The sequence below is a fragment of the Maniola hyperantus genome, chromosome 19, assembly GCF_902806685.2.
Source record: "Maniola hyperantus chromosome 19, iAphHyp1.2, whole genome shotgun sequence".
NCBI lineage: Eukaryota > Metazoa > Arthropoda > Insecta > Lepidoptera > Nymphalidae > Maniola > Maniola hyperantus.
The window spans coordinates 12,740,397-12,757,799 of NC_048554.1; the positions used below are offsets into that span (position 1 = coordinate 12,740,397).

General features: G+C 38.8%; 2 protein-coding genes across 4 annotated transcripts in view; one reads left to right on the forward strand and one right to left on the reverse strand.

The window, feature by feature from the left end:
• LOC117991065 (potassium voltage-gated channel protein Shaw-like) overlaps positions 1-17,403 on the forward strand; it is a 408,219-nt gene that overhangs the window by 336,797 nt on the left and 54,019 nt on the right. Inside the window, exon 10 of one of the 2 annotated variants that reach the window (XR_011237881.1) lies at positions 10,926-10,939. The exons of the other annotated variant lie outside the window; for it this stretch is intronic. The gene's annotated coding sequence lies outside the window, so the exon portion shown is untranslated. Of the gene's footprint in view, positions 1-10,925; positions 10,940-17,403 lie in introns of those variants that run through there. 2 annotated transcript variants of the gene reach the window in all.
• On the reverse strand, positions 1,126-17,213 carry spz4 (Spaetzle domain-containing protein 4). 2 transcript variants are annotated; one of them, XM_034978519.2, is made up of 6 exons: positions 17,115-17,213; positions 9,347-9,526; positions 8,049-8,839; positions 6,364-6,525; positions 4,332-5,679; positions 1,126-1,705 (listed from the first exon to the last, which is right to left on the reverse strand). In XM_034978519.2, the coding sequence occupies exons 1-5, from the start codon at positions 17,142-17,144 to the stop codon at positions 5,418-5,420; spliced, it is 1,425 nt and encodes a 474-aa protein (XP_034834410.1). In that variant the 5' UTR covers positions 17,145-17,213; the 3' UTR covers positions 1,126-1,705; positions 4,332-5,417. The 2 variants fall into 2 exon arrangements, with proteins under 2 accessions (XP_034834410.1, XP_034834411.1); XM_034978520.2 differs by lacking the exons at positions 9,347-9,526; positions 17,115-17,213 and adding an exon at positions 9,177-9,307.

Genomic DNA, 17,403 nt, shown 5'->3' on the forward strand with positions numbered 1-17,403 from the left:
CCATAGATAAAGAACACTAAAGAATAAAAAAAAATCAAGATAAAATCGCAAACCATAGAATTCCTTCCATAGATTCCTTCTTCCTTCCCTTTCCCTCCCTGTGGATTTATCATAAACAACGCTGCTAGCTCTGGGCTCTAGCCATTGTGTGCACCAGTAGACACGGGTAACATTGATATAATAGCAGGTGGTTTTATGATGCCATTTAAAAGTTTTGCGTAAAAGTGGTTTACAGGTATATGAAATTAGGTGTTCCTAGATGTTTGTAATACAAAAGAAAATATAAATTTCAATTTGAAATACAAAACAAAAGATATTTTGTAATAATTCCTTAAGTATATTCGCCCAAAAACCCAAGAGGTAACATCAAAATGATTTTAAAAATTGAATTAAAAAAGGAATTAAATAAACTCGAAACGTATTTTTTTGAATGAATTACCGCACCCGAAGAATGCTAAGACTCCATCCGTCCGTCTGTCAGTGGGCTGTACGACGTACGTATCTCATGACCGTTGAAAGTTGAATGCAATTGGAGCGTACTGACACAGCATTTAAATACCTGTACCTACCTAATATACTTAACAATTTTTAGCATTACATTACAATAATGGTGCAAATTGCAATCCGTTATTACTCGGTGCGATACTGACTGACGGAGGTACTATATATTATTTGTTTTTGTAACACTCACTACATCACACACTACAGCATAGCCATGTTGGCAGTTGTAAGTAGGTAATTATTATTTTGATACAACTTTGAACATGGCTTGAAGTGTACTCTCCGATGTAACGCTCGAATTCATTACAAGCGAATGCTCCTGTCCTGGGTGATTCGCTAACTCAGTGATCAAAACTAAAATGATAGCCATCAAGCTTATTCGACATTGGCTGGTTCTGCATTGCTGCTTCACTAAGTAATATTAAATTAAATAAATTTTTCGTTAAAAAAAAGCCTTCAATGGATTAAAAATAAATGACAAATAAGCTCGGTGACTACCATTCAGTGTTGATCACTAAGTTAGCGAATCATCTCGCTGGGTCGCTGGTCAGTAGGTACCTACGCCCTTTTATCTAGGAAGTAGGTAAATAAAACTCAGAACATAACAATTGAACTTTAATAAAAATAGGTACTTATTATTTTAAAAACATTATTAAAATATCCATTATATACTTAATTATTAAAATAATTATTAAATTACAAATTTCACTAGCCTTAAATAAATAAGTGTTACAATCATTAGTAAATAATATGTTAAATTAGAGATTAATAAATAATTAATTTGAAATAATCGTACTTACAAAATTATACAAAACTAGCTGATCCCCGCGGCTTCGCCCGCGTAAATTTAGGTTTTTAAAGATCCCGTATAGCCTATGCCACTCAGGAATAATGTAGCTTTCTACTGGTAAAAGAATTTTTAAAATCGGTTCAGTAGTTCCAAAGATTACCCCCTACAAACAAACTTAACGACATTACCTCTTTATATAATAGTATAGATAAATAATTAATTTCTAATCTCAATTTTTTTACACATCTCACAATAAATAAGTATTAAACTTACATAATATACGGTATATCTAATGTACCATTTCGTTTTATATTTTCTTATATTATAATTATTATTTGACTAATTTGTTAAAATTAAATACCAACAAGAACAAAAACGAAGCTGAACATTTAGGTACATAACAATAATAAGTATCTATTATTCGTGTGCGTAATCCCAGCAAAATAATGTCGAATTTCTGGATTTGAGTTGGATAGATTTTTAGTGCGTAACGTCGTGTAATTGTGCGTGAAAGTTTTAAATTTGTGCGTCCAACCAATAAGTAGATATTCGAAAAAAACGCGTTCTGCCAGGAATACGTCATCCCAGCTACACATTTTTTTCCCAATGGACGTACGAGAAAAAAAATAGGTCCATGAATTAGTGCGTTTTAAGAGGTAAATGTGCGTGCTAAAATTAAATTTGTGCGTCATAACACTTCGAAGATATTCAGTTTTTTGCTGGGATGACGTTTAACCATTTCTTATATCTCTTAAACGGTTAAACGTATAGACGTGATTTTTTTTACACATATTGCTATGAATTTGTGCGTAATGTTTGTAAAAACAGAATTTAAAAAAAAAATTACCGTTCAGTTTTTATAATTAAAAAATAAAATCACGTTATTAGGTCCTAGTACTTTAAATATGACCTCTAAAGATAAACTTATACCGTTGATTTGTCCCTTATAACGGCCCACAGTATCTTATCAAGTTTCATTGGAGTATTTTAAGTATTTATTGAATTATGAAGAAAATTACTACGACAGGACACGATATTTTTAGACATTTAATTGGTCGAGTTTTTTATGAGTTGGCTAATTAAAATTTCTACCAATAATTAGTGCGTCAGCTCATTTATCCATCTGCAAAAATATAGCCCAATACACAGATAAATTATAGAGATATAATCAAAAACCTATAAGATGCGCAATACAATGATAAACCGACAAAGTTTGAATAGCCACAAAAAAGCGACCGTGTCATATATCGTGCTAACCTTCCAAAATTGATAGTATTGTACCATTACTTTTTTAGCACTTAAGTACATGTACGTACATAATAGTTAGTGAAAATTAAAACAACAGAACAGTTCAATATATTTTTTATTTTCTAAGTTTTAGTTGATCAATATTCTGACTGAATACCGATTGTAAATTAAGTAGGTAATCTAAAATTATTACTGTTAACTCTAATTATAATAGGAAATAAAATATCTATTAACCCTCATTTATGTTTTATTTTAGTGAAATAGTAGGTAGATCTTCAAAGTTTCAAACAAGTTTTAAGTTCCTACATTCTTACGAAAGACATACCTACTAGGTACTGCCTTACATTAAGTAAGTGGGCTGTATGTGGTCAATACGTAATTTCAAAAACTAATGATTTTATGTATTTGTAATGTAAGTAGGTGCATAGTGTTTTAAATATAACTAGATACAGCCTATAGAAAGCTGTCCACTAGTACACTTGTAGCTCTATCGGTTTATGCCACAGATTCACGGCGGATCCTAATTGCGACGTTGCCAAACTTAATAGCATGGCTTGTAAGTAAAGATGGCTGTGGTCGGAACCTTTGGTACCTATTAGTTTTAAAATTCAGTTTTATTGCCGTGTTTTGAAGACGAACGGGTGGCTTAGTTTAACAGTTTCCAGAAAACTATATTGTTTAATTATGGCTTGTGACCAGACAATAGGACTGTTTGCTTTTGTTTGTTAAATTCCCGTGGGAACTCTAATATTTCGGAATAAATGTAACGGGTCACTTATGCAAAAATCACGTCAATCTGTAACTCTGTTGCGGTGTGATGGAAGGACAAACCAACAAACAAACATATTTTATAATAATGCTCGCATTTATAATTTTAGTATGATTAATAAAAAGCTTAATAATTTTGTGCGCACATGTACCAGAAAAGAAATGGCACAATACTATCAATTTTGGAAGGTTAGCACGATATATGACACGGTCGCTTTTTTGTGGCTATTCAAACTTTGTCGGTTTATCATTGTATTGCGCATCTTATAGGTTTTTTGATTATATCTCTATAATTTATCTGTGTATTGGGCTATATTTTTGCAGATGGATAAATGAGCTGACGCACTAATTATTGGTAGAAATTTTAATTAGCCAACTCATAAAATACTCGACCAATTAAATGTCGAAAAATATCGTAGTCCTGTCGTAGTAATTTTCTTCATAATTCAATAAATACTTAAAATACTCCAATGAAACTTGATAAGATACTGTGAGCCGTTATAAGGGACAAATCAACGGTATAAGTTTATCGTTAGAGGTCATATTTAAAGTACTAGGACCTAATAACGTTATTTTATTTTTTAATTATAAAAACTGAACGGTAATTTTTTTTTTAATTCTGTTTTTACAAACATTACGCACAAATTCATAGCAATATGTGTAAAAAAAATCACGTCTATACGTTTAACCGTTTAAGAGATATAAGAAATGGTTAAACGTCATCCCAGCAAAAAACTGAATATCTTCGAAGTGTTATGACGCACAAATTTAATTTTAGCACGCACATTTACCTCTTAAAACGCACTAATTCATGGACCTATTTTTTTTCTCGTACGTCCATTGGGAAAAAAATGTGTAGCTGGGATGACGTATTCCTGGCAAAACGCGTTTTTTTCGAATATCTACTTATTGGTTGGACGCACAAATTTAAAACTTTCACGCACAATTACACGACGTTACGCACTAAAAATCTATCCAACTCAAATCCTGAAATTCAACATTATTTTGCTGGGATTACGCACACCTATTATTCCTATGTTCTTGCATCTACTAATAGGTGGGCAGGTCATGTCTGTCGAAGAACAAACGGCCGACAAGTCAGACGTGTTTTGATGTGGAGACCACGTACCGGTAAGCACAGTGTAGGACGACCTCCATCCAGCTGGACCGATGACCTGAACAAGGTGGCGTGAAGCGAGTGGACGAGGAACGCGAAGGAGCGTGTTTGGTGGTATACACGTGAAAGGGTTATGTGTAGCCATGTGCAGCAGTGGACGCATAAAGGCTGATGGACTGGAATGTGTTAACTGCTTTCATCCGCATACTGGCTTCGCCATCGTCTTTTTCCACGTCATACGACATTGTTCTATAGCAACATCGCTATGCTCCGCAAACAGTGGGAAAACTTGAATCAGTTCGCAAATTATGCCAAGCTAATCAGAGGTGCTTGCAATTGCCGCACTGGCGCACTGGCTGTCAAACTTTGATGCTAGCTATAGGGGGGATTGAACAGATCGTCATCTTCATCCTCGTCATAGGGCATGGTGTACCAATCTCTGGCCACGTCCTCGTAGATGCTCCACAGTTGCTCGTCGTACTACGGGCGCAGCGGAACTCCAGTGGCACGTCGTCGTAGCACTTACACACGCAGCACGCGGGGAACTTGAACCAGTCCGTGACGATGTCGAGTCAGTCACAGGTAACTGTGGTCGTCATAGTGTAGCTGGTTCCAAGGTGCTTGAATAGCGTCCTCGTACCGTAAAGTTCAGTGGAGGATTTGTGTAATATATTGATGATCTCATAGCTAGTAGCCAGGAATTACCGGATACAAGCGGCACAAGATGGTGTGCTGCAGAGATCCTTGCAAGAGACCTTCGTCCGTAGATGTTGAGACGACGACTGTAGCTGCCGAATATAGACGCTAGAGCAACAGAGTCAAAACAAATTGCCATCTTCTTGGTCAATATGACATTGTATTAGTCTTGAGCAGCATCGCTATTCTCAGCGAACAGTGAAAACTAAACAAATTATGCCAAGCTAGTCACAGGTCAACAGGTGATTGCGATCGTCACACTGGCGCACCTCCTATCAAACTTTGATGCTAGCAGGATTAGAACAGATCGTCATCTTCTTCCTCGTCATAGGGCATGGTGTACCAGTCTCTGGCCACGTCCTCGTAGATGAGCCTCCGCACTTGCTCGTCGTACTGCGGGCGCAAGATGCGCGGCGAGCGCGCGCGGAACTCCAGCGGCACGTCGTAGCACTTGCACACGCAGCACGCGGGGAACTTGAACCAGTCCGCGAAGATGCCGCGGCACTCGTTGCGCGGGTCGTAGGCGAGCAAGCGGTGTAGACGGAACTGTTGTTCGCACCTGCAAAGTTATAACGAAATTATTAGGTAAGCCTCATTTGCTTGAAGTCTTCAAACAGTGAAAAGGAAGAAAGGAAATGTTTATTTCTTAAATTGTCCTACACATCACATCTTATAACCAAGAGTTAGTTATCCCGGCGCTTCCTTCACAAAGCCAACATGCCTCAAGCAGAAGAAGCGCCGAAATAAACTGTGATCATGTGTGGCACAACCCGAAAAAAGATTCAGCATTACGCTGTATGCCTTGATACACAAGAGCATACAGCGCGTATTGCCAGTGATAACATTATTATGGACCCGCGATATTATATGGTCGCTAACTACGGGCCTCATAAGAAAGCTTAGAGTCACTCAGTGAACGATGGAGAGAGCTATGTTTGAAGTTTCTCGTGAAATAAGGAGATCCGTAGCAATACCAGAATAACCAACATACCTCAGCGAGTTGCAAAGCTGAAGTGGCAATGGATAGGGCACATAGTTCAAAAATCGATAGACGTTGGAGTCCTAAGGTGCTGGAATGCCGGCCTCAGAAATGCAAGGACGTTGGAAGACTCCCCACTAAGTGGTCAGACGAGTCGCAGAGAGCCGTTGGATTCGGACGGCGCAAGGCCGTGGAGTGTGGAAGTACCTACAAGAGACCTATGTCCAGCAGTGGATGTCTATCGGTTGATGATGATGATCTCACCTGCATCCTTCCCGGCAGTACATCTGCTTGTGCTTATGCACGCAGGTCTCGGAGTGGATGTACTGCTCGAAGGGGTACATGTTGAGCAGCGCCAGCATCTCCCCGCGGGTGCTGTTGGCCCAGAACGGAGCCATCATCTCCTCTTTCGTCTCACATGCATTTCTGGAACCAAATAATTTGACACAGGTACTTATAGAATTGAAAAAAGCATTGATTTCCTAGTGGTTAAGATGCCCGCTTCCTATTCGGGGGATTCCGGATATATGTATGCGCCTCTAACTATTAGGAATTATGCGTTAGCACTTAAATATCACACACTTAAATGGTAAGTAAAACATTTTTTAAAGAATATTAGCCATGTTAAATGACTAAATATTCCCCTTTCCTCGTCTAACTAAGCTTAGTAGTAGAGTAGGTACCCCGCCCGTTGCACAATTAGTGCAACGGGCGGGGTTTGAACCGTCAACCTTTTGGTTTTCAGTCCACTCCTTAGTCCTTTACCTGTTGAGCTATTAAGGCTCTGAATTCATTGTTGAGAAACCTGCATCCCTGATTCCCTGAGAGTTCTCCATAAAATTCAAAGAGGTATTAGGTATTTGACAGGATAAACAAAATTTTTTCTGTAGATAACCGAGGTATCTTGTTCAAGAGGTATCCGGTGACCCTACCGCGGTTGTTTGACAGCTACAATGTCACGATCGCAATCATCTCTGATTGGTTAATGCTCGCTCACTATTGGCCACAATACATTGTTGCAACAAGAATCGCACAAATTCAGCCAATTAAAACAATTGAGATTGTAATAATGATTGATGCAGGTTTTAGACAATCGCCCTACTGATTTATGAGATAGCGCTTACAATATCGGCAACTGTGCTAAATTGTAACTTTACGGCTACAATTTGATTTCCTATAAAAAACGAAATTGATAAGTGGAAATTATTTACGTTGTCATAATAATGTAAACATCTAAATGCGTAGGTAGATATATGCTTTTCGTCTGGGAGAAAGCATTGAAAGTGTGAGCGTGTCGCAAAATATGGAAACCAGTTTTTAAATAACGATGTTTGAGAGTCTGACTTCATCAGAATTATCGTGTTTTTCCATAACAACGTTAGGTATATTTCGAAATTTGAATCAGGTGATGATCTAATGTTCCACCTTAAAGGAAAGTGGAAAAATGTTTTAACATTTTGAACTTATAATATTTAACAATCTGTTTTAGGACGTGTTGCTGTTAAATTCACGATTTATGTTCGCGAGAAAATTAACGTACTTTTCTGAGATCAAAACAAGATAGGTAAGTAAAATGATGCCTAATGCGTGTCCACAATGAAAACTATGTAGGTACTTATCCATGCCAACTTTTGTCAAGATCAGACAAACTGACAATAGATAGGTACCTACCTAACTACTTAGTTTCACAATTTTAAGACATTTCACCACGATTAATAGCCTCATCTGGTGAAAGAAGGGCTCAGATCAGCCTGGCTGTCCAGCGCGAAAATGCAGCAAGTAATTGTTGGCACCATTTCACGCGGGCATGATTTGTATAAATTAATTTAAGTTGTATAGTAATTAGATAAGGCTGCGGCTTTAAATTTAATTGTAATATTTTCATGAAAAAAATTAAGTTTTAGGTGTCATGAATTTACTAAACCTACCTAGAAAAATTAAAAACTTACGCTCCTCGTAATTTAATGACAGAAGGTCGCATAGTTTCCTGATGCTGCACTGGTTTCGGATGAAACTCTTCTTTTTTCTCCGTCTCTTTGTTATCTATACGGTCTATTTTCACTTTGTCGTGTTCTGAGAATAGGAGAGTAGGAGGCAAAGTTGAAGTGTCCGTGTTACTTTTCCACGCGTCTTTACCCGATTCTGTGGTCGAATCATCATATTCATCATCACTAATTTCGGTACTGTTCACGATATTCTCAGTTGTAGTTGAAGCATTTCTGTCTGTGTTGTTTTTACTTTCTAAAGCCAATGGTTCACTTTTGGAAGTGCCAGAGAAATTTGGATATATGCTGTTAGTTTCTATACTCTGTTTGATCACAGCTTCTAGCGTGATCACGTCTGGGTCTAAGTTATTTATCTCGATATTTGCTATACTTTCGAGCTTGGTTTTATATGAAATCCCTTTATCTTCGTTCAGTGTTTCATTGCTTAGTTCAGTTTTGTTTTCAGTTTTTTTAGCTGTGTTACTAGTAGAGTTTCCTAAAGGTTTCACTTTTAAGGGGTCATTGTCAACCTTCTTCTGTTTCTCGTGGTTTGATTGGATTGGTCTAAAATGCGGTTTGTCTTTCATAGCGCGCCCGAAGCTGTTCTTCATGTACATCATCTTGGTTTTAATGAAGTTTTCAGCGAAATCATTGCTGCTATCCTCTTCATCATCATCGTCGTCGATAAAGTTCTCCAGTTCCGCTTTCAGAACGGCGATGTGACGTTCTTCACCATACATTCTTCTCATGAGACCCTGGAATTAGTAAACATTGTGGTAAATAATTATGATAAAGTATGGGAAATTATCACATAAATAAAAAACAAAAACAGTGCAGTAGGTATAGCAATAAAAAACAAAGTAACTTTAAGTCACGAAACTTCAACTTGAGATGTGAGAAAATAATAAAAGAATCAAATTGCACATAAAAGAGCTAGGAATTTGAATTTTTACTTATTTACTTCATGTACCAAAATTGTAGTTACAAAATAATAATACTTAAATTAAGTTACATTGGTGCTCATTGGCGCGCCTGGGGCGGTAGATGATGTAACCAGAACGATATGCTAAGCGGAGGTAGATCAGTCAATACCTGGTTCTCTCTGATGAACCGTCGTATCGCATGCCAGGGGTAGTTGTTGCCAGGCGTGGTGCAGTAGCTCTGCTTGCTCAGGTCTCACGGCACGTCGGGCGGCTCCTTGGCACGCTTGGAGTGATAGGTCCCCACAACGATACGCTGAGTGTAGTTAGATCGGTCAATACCTGGTTCTCTCTGATGAACCGTCGTATCGCATGCCAGGGGTAGTTGTTGCCAGGCGTGGTGCAGTAGCTCTGCTTGCTCAGGTCGCACGGCACGTCGGGCGGCTCCTTGGCACGCTTGGAGCGGTAGGGCCGCGCGCACGCCGACGCGTAGTCGTAACCGTGTGCCACTGTCCATGTCACCTACTTGAGCAACAGAAGATTTCACTTTATGAACCTTATTCTATCCTTTAAACATGGTTTTATAGGTAAATCATTGAGCTTAATGGATTAAACGACGATAAGGAAATAGAGACTGTAGCAAAGATATATTAAAAGTTAATTAAACAATTGTTCGTTTATGGGTGGGTTCAAAAGACGACCATTTTACAAGCATGATGTCTGACCTAGGTCACAGAACCTAATGGCTAACAATACTCCATTTATGATTGATGTCTTACAGTCCTTCTCTATAACTACTAAGGCAACTAAAAAGTTCTTTGTATCCCTAATTAATTGGGAGCTAGAGTTACGAAGGAAAATAATATCCTTTAGTAATCCTCATTCCAGAGGTTGGTTAGTAATTGGTTTGGTTTAGGTATAAATATACAGACACAATACGTTTTTCGACTTATTTGAAGCCCTGTAGGGCGATTTCGTAAAACCTGCATCAATCATTATTACAATCTCAATTGTTGTGATTGGCTGAATTTGTGCTATTCTTGTTGTTGCAACAATGCATTGTAGCCAATAGTGAGCGAGTGTCAACCAGTCAGAGGTGATTGCGATCGTGACATTGTAGCTGTCATTCTATCGTAATCGCGCAGCTGATACCATTTCGTTGTTTGAATTTTTTCAAAACAATGTATGCAGCTTTCCTCACGAAGTTATTTGTTACCTTGGGACATGATGCGCATAACTAAACGTATTTACTTCTGAGAACTGTTTAGGGTACCTACTTTTTTAGGGTTTTATTATTCGACGATGCAAAAGTATGTGAAGTAGATTACGGGCGCCTTGCCGCAAAGTACCGCGTACCGTAATCAACTTACGAGAATCATATTACAGGGTTGTAGGTATATTTAATTTGAAAAAAGACGAAGAAACATTTGGAAACGAGAGAACGGTAGACAGTTGAAATTTTTACAGAATGTATATTTCTATTGCCGCTACAACAACAAACAAAAAATTTCAAAATGGTCACCATGAAAAAAAGTGTCAATTCTTGTACGATGGTACGGAACTCTTCTTGCGTACTTGATCGATTTTTATAATGTGTTCGTTTCACTCTTTGCCATTTACGTTTCCATCCCAAACGCCCGAGAAGCTTCGCTTCTAAAGTGTTCAAGCGATTTCCATATCTGAGATATTTTTTTACTTTGTTCAAAATAATATTAGCCAAGTTAATTGCTTTTTTTTTTTTTTTTATGGGTGTACTTATGCCTGAAATAAAAGTTTATTTATTTTTTTTTTTTTTTTTTTTTTTTTTTTTTTTTTTTTTTTTTTTTTTTTTTTTTTTTTTTTTTTTTTTTAATACAATAAAACTTAAAGCTAGCCTTATCTAATTACTATATAAATCATGACCGCGTGGAATGGTGCCAAGAATACTGGCTGCATTTCCGCGCTGGACAGCCAGGCTGATCCGCTGCGCAAAAAATGAGCCAGCCCTTCTGTCACCAGTTGAGGCTATTAATCGCGGTGAAATGTCTCGTAAAAAATTTTTAGCACTAAGACTCCATGGCCCCAGGGTCTCCACGGCAAACGGCACAAAAATGTAACTCTCTATAAGAGAGGCATACTTGCGCCGCTTGCCGTTTTCAGAAGTTAATTGCTGACTAATTTTCCCCTTTCCCCTCCAATTAAGCGTAAAGCTTGTGCTAGGAGTAGGTACGACAATAGTGCAACGGGTGGGGTTTGAACCGGCGACCTTTCGTTTTTCAGTCCGCTCTATTAACCGTTGAGCTATCGAGGCTCGAACGAGAAATTAAACGCATTTACCGACATGCCTTCTGCCAAGTAGAAAGTCGGTACTAAAAGTGAAACCTAGGCTTAATTATATCTGCAATAAGAGTGGGCTGTGGGCGTTTACTTTCGTTCGGACAGGTGGTCGGTGATCGGGAGTTTCGAGAGCGACCAGCCGGCGACCCCGATTCGTCTAATGAACACATTATTTGCATTACGGTTGATTTATCTCGGCTCAAACTTAAACTTCATAATTATATGGGTACTTTTTTGCTAACGGGGGAAAAAATCTGTTTTGCCCAGGACGTCGAGTATTTTAAGGAAAATACTCGACGTCCTGGGCAAAACATTCAACAGACAGAGTTCCGGCATCAGCTTTCCTCTACACAGTCTGCACTTTATGAAGATAACAACTGCCTCGATACAATCGCTAGGAAAGATGGAAGTTGTCTATTTGTCTCATTTAAACTTAAGAGAAAGAGTAGGTACAAGAAATAAAAACATGCTTGGGTATCAATAATATCCACGTGGGCAGACGTTTTAGCTGCATCCCACATTCAGCCGACCTGTAAGGCGAGTGCAGGGACCACCATCGCCAAATCAAGTATGAAAGTATGAAAACCTTAATGGGGGCTTCATATTTATACCTTTTGGTGTGGAAACCTTTGAGCCGTGGGGTCCGGGGGCTCGAACTCTTTTTGTCAAGTGGGGACCCAGGGGCTGGCACCTATCTTGGCCAAACAGTTAGACATTTTAACTCGTAGTTACCTACCTAATGATAATTTTAATAGGCAGAATCTGGTAACGAAAATATTCAAGAACGATGAACACCGTTGAGCTATGGGTAAACCTGAACATACGTAATTGCGTACAAGTGCCGCAAATTGCTATTGCGCTGGAACCATGTCTCATTAACATCGAACTGACGTCATTTTGATGTCAGCCGAAATAAAAATATACCTACCATCAGCTCGAAACTTTAGACTAGTGCGGACGTCACTAATATGGCGGCCACGCGCATTAGCAATTTGCGGGACTTACTCGTACCTATATTAAAGATCATTGAGGTAACTTTAGCCCCATGGAATGTCTGAATGTGGTCGAAAGAATCCACATAATCGTTGTATAATAGCGATGGAGTTAGAGGTCGCTATATCATTAGTTCATTGGGTAATGGGTATAGTGTAGCTGTAGAGTGTAGACCAGTGGTGTAGACGGACAAGTGAAAGTGACGGTATTTGTATTTGGGAGCAGGTTGTGTGACGTCACACGGCATTGTGCCGCGTGCGATCGCAATCGAGCAGGCGTCATGGGCGACTACACTAAAGAAATTCTTGACTGGAAGAAAACATTAGAACGAAAGTTTTACGTCAATACACTTAATTTTTTTTAAATCTTAATATATAAAATTAAAAGGTGACTGACTGACTGACTGACTGATTGACCGACTGACTGACTGACTGACTGACTGACCGACCGACTGACTGACTGACTGACTGACTGATCTACCAACGCACAGCTCAAACTACTAGACGGATCGGGCTGAAATTTGGCATGCAGATAGCTGAACGTAGGCATCCGCTAAGAATGGATTTTGGAAAACTCATCCCCTAAGAGGGTTAAATAGAGGTTTGAAATTTGTGTAGTCCACGCGGACGAAGTCGCGAGCATAAACTAGTAGGTATTACAATATTAAAGCTTAAAGCTAGCCTTATGTAATTAATATACAAATCGTGCCAGCGCGGCGTGGAAAGGTGCCGAGAACTGCATTTCCGAGCTGGACAGCCAGGTTGATCCTTTGAGCAAAAAATGAGCTAGCCAAGATGAGGCTATTAACCTTTTAAGATTCCATGGCCCTAGGGTCTCCGCGGCAAACGGAACAAAAATGCAAGAGAAGCTTGCGGTTTTCAGCCAATTTTGCTGCGGCTCCCGGTCTTGATGCTGCCTCTCTGATATGACGCGAGGCCAAGTGTCAACGCACATTGCGTCCCACATTAGCACCCGTCCCCGTTCCCAGGGAAGGGAACAATGTATACTAGCATCTGGATAAATAAGGCCCTATACCAGTATGCTTTCCTTAAGGTAATAGGAAATGCTATCACTTTGTCGCTAAGATGGCGTTGGTAATCTAGTAACCGCGTTTTCTGACCTTAGTACATCCTATGTAACCTAATTCGTAGGTTATATTTAACAGTTTTTCCTATACTTAGCGATTCATGAAGATAAATAATGATTTTCGGCACGGTCTAAGTCTTTTTGGCCATCTACCAAATTTTTCTGCATCGTGATGTTCAAAACATCATTTAAAACTTCCATTTCATATTTTTAAAATATCTTAATTTTAAATTCACGGTATCTAATTACACCTAAATCATCTTTTTATACGCTTGCACTATCTTCAAATTCAATTAGTTTACGTGAATCTAAACCATAATGCATACAGGTTTAATGTTTATAATCGTTTGCCATAATATCCAGTTTTGCTTTGTGTATGTTCGGTAAAAAATTGTGTGTTGGTGTGCGTTGGTTGGTTGGCCCGCTTCCCACGTTCTTGTAGACTGCCGTTCGCCCTGCTTTCATAGATGGCGGCAACCCAACAAGCGACAAGTCTGAGAGAGGATACAGCACTCTTGTTCGATACAAAAAGTTCTGACATTTTGTGTCGAAGGAAAATGCGACTAGGCAATTTCACCCCCACCACATGTGGTGCACTTCGACCATCCGTTTTGTCAGATCCTTCTTTCCACGCACACGCAAACTGTGGAACAAACTTCCATCGGCGGTGTTCCCACTAGATTACAACATGGGGTTATTCAAGGGGCGGACTAACAAATTCCTAAAAGGCCGGCAACGCATCGGCAGTTCCTCTGGTGCTGGAAATGTTCATGGGCGGCGGTAATCACTTAATATCAGTTTACCCACCTGCTCGTTTGCTCGCTATCTCTATTTAAAAAAAGAGATGGAGATACTCTGCTTCCGTCCTAGCTTATTTAGGTCTCAACATCAACATCACGATCGCCCCGTCACCAACCCACTACTAAGCACGGATCTCCTTTTAGAATGAGAAGGGCTTAGGCTATAGTTGCCACGCTGGCCTAGTGCAGATTGGCAGACTTCGTTCAACTTTGAGAACACTATGGAGAACTCAGGCATGCTTCCTCAAGATGCGTTCCTTCACTGTTAAAGTAAATGATATTTAAATGCTTAAAGCTCTGAAGAGGTGCGTGCTCAGGATCTAATGTTTTTAGCACTAGGCTATTACCACTTTTAACCTCCCATTAAGAAAGAATTTTCAGAAATTTCTCTCAAGCCAGAACGGGAAGCTAAGTAGGTACTTAAAATAATAATTCCAGAATTAGTGGCTATTGTGTAATGATAACCGTGATTGACAGTGACATCACGTTCAGTTAAGAGAAGGTGAACTGTCAGAATATATGGAGTGAAAGTAAACAGCCAAATTCAATCACCTATCCGGTTGTTACATAATGCTCCATGTCTATCAGTTATCACTTATCATGTAGTTGAATGGGTGACTGATTGAAGTCAAGGTATCCGAATTTGGCTTGTAAACAGTTGAAACTCAACAATTAAACACTTCAACTCTTCCCTGACGCCTTCAGGCCCAGTCTCACTATTTGTCCAGTCCAGTGGTCCGGTACTTTGGCAAAGGGAATAGTTGCGTATAGTATCTCGAGAGAAGAAGATGTGTTACTTTGTGGAAGCCACTACATCTATCACAGGAAATCTTGGCAGTGCAGATTTATACACTTCATAAATCCGTAACGTCCAGTTATTATCGGACGAAGCAAGTTTACTTTGATTTTAGAACTTGATGCTTTTACCGAATGGTAAATGGTCCGAATGGACAAATGAAGGTTTGTTTGGTTTTAGAACTTGATGCTTTTACCATTCGGACGAATCAAGGTTTTTTTGGTTTTAGAACTTGATGCTTTTACCATTCGGACGAATCAAGGTTTGTTTGGTTTAAGAACTTGGTGCTTTTACCATTCGGACGAATCAAAGGTTTCCTTGGTTTTAGAACTTGATGCTTTTACCATTCGGACGAATCAAGGTTTTTTTTGGTTTTAGAACTTGATGCTTTTACCATTCGGACGAATCAAGGTTTCTTTGGTATTAGAACTTGATGCTTTTACCATTCGGACGAATCAAGGTTTCCTTGGTTTTAGAACTTGAGACTTTTACGATATTTTATCCTTGGTATTATTGGCGCAGGTCGACTTTAGTTCAACTATTTGCTTTGTACGATTTACGATCTATTTTCACAGAATACTAAATATGTACTAGGTACTTTAAGTCTGCCGTGCCAAGACAAAAAACTGTATCTTCAGATATAGTGTTTAGTGATAACATAGACAGTGATAAATAAGCTCCTCGCACGTGGTTACATATTTCATTTGTCTTAAAATACTGAGAAACTTCAAATAGAAATACTTACACCGTACCTTTCTCGTAAAACACAAGTAGTTTTGACAAAAAAATTGCAAAAATACATTTTGTCAAAAGTCAAAACACATCGCCCGCTATCTATAGTTCGCGACAGGTTGACATGGCAATCGGGGTGGGGATGCCCCGCACGCCCGCACAGCCCCCACGCTACCCCTATATTTGGATTAGTCTCATTTTTATCTTCTGAGTTAACATAATAAGTACTAACATTATTAAAATATTTAAGCCGAGTGTTTACTCAAAGGTCATTGCCCTTAAACTCTTCATAGGTATTTTAAGTAATAACAGCTAACTCATTATCTTAACAAGTCTGAACGAGGGAAAGCATTGTTTCATACCGGCCTCTTTTAACTGCGGTGTTGTTAAGTGCTTAGCATATTAGTTGTAACTTCTAATGGTTTTAACTACAAATTCAATTTCTCTGTCTGTGTTAATGTTCATGAGTTACTACATAGTTCTAGTTCACAGTTCAACCTTATTTACCTTTATTATTGGGAGTTATTACAGATTTTCTACCTAATATGTTGACCCTTGCGTTTTCTTCGTATTTGAAACAGGGTCTTATTACTACTTACCTATCTGGTTTACTGGAACTATGGTAGATATGTGATTATTATTCTTAGCTCAGCTGATACCTACCTAATCATCAGTTTTTAAACGGAGCAATTGTTTCTAACTTACCCAAATCTAGTAAGAAAGTAGTGTAATAATTACTAGTTCCAGAACAAGAACTGAAAGATTGTAGGTATGACCAAATAAACAAATGCTTCTGCATCTTTAAATTTTGATTCCATCCTATCGAGAAAAACCAACAAGAAACTCAGCGGTTGCTCTTTTTAACTGACTTCCAAAAACGAGGTTCAATTTACAATAATATTATGCCATAGCATGTATTTATTGTAGTCCCGCGCACTATAAAAAATTAGGTATAAAGAGAAAAGTTTATTATTCAAATAAACTTTCACAAAGTGTTTTCCATTCGTCAAGTGAATCTGTCACTGATCTAGTTAGTCTAGTATCTACAACATACCTAAGCGAGCTTTTTAACGTTTTATCAAGGTCTTCAAAATCTTGTCATACTTATTTTGATTGTTATTTTTAATTAAACTATACAAAGTGCTTGTGAATCATCTAGTGAAATGTGAATCAACCATAGGCCTTATCAATCCAACACATAAGGCAGGTTTTCTTACAAAAACGTTTGATCCACCAATGACCTACTTATCAATCAACAAACCATTTGATCATCTGACCAAACCAAATCATCTCCAAATCCAGCCCGATCTAAAGGCAGTATCCCACGACCCTCGAATCCACCGGCATCATCAGACAAATTAGCACTGCTACCATAATTAGCACTCACCACAAACAGAAAGGCGATCGCGGAACGCATTTCTCTCAGCGAACTTTCACTGGCGCGGTTGGAAAGCGCATGGTGGGACCGATCGCCACCACGTTCCGACACCGACTGACGTTGGTTATTGGCTAGTTGACTTGCAATGCCAATGCCAAGGACTGTGGTGATGGAGCTGATAGCTTAAGTAAACATGATAGTGAAAATTTAATGCACATGCAAATTGTGGACCTTCCATGATCCATCTGTGAATTGTGATCCATTCCTATAACGACGATACGATTTCGGAATAGTAAAC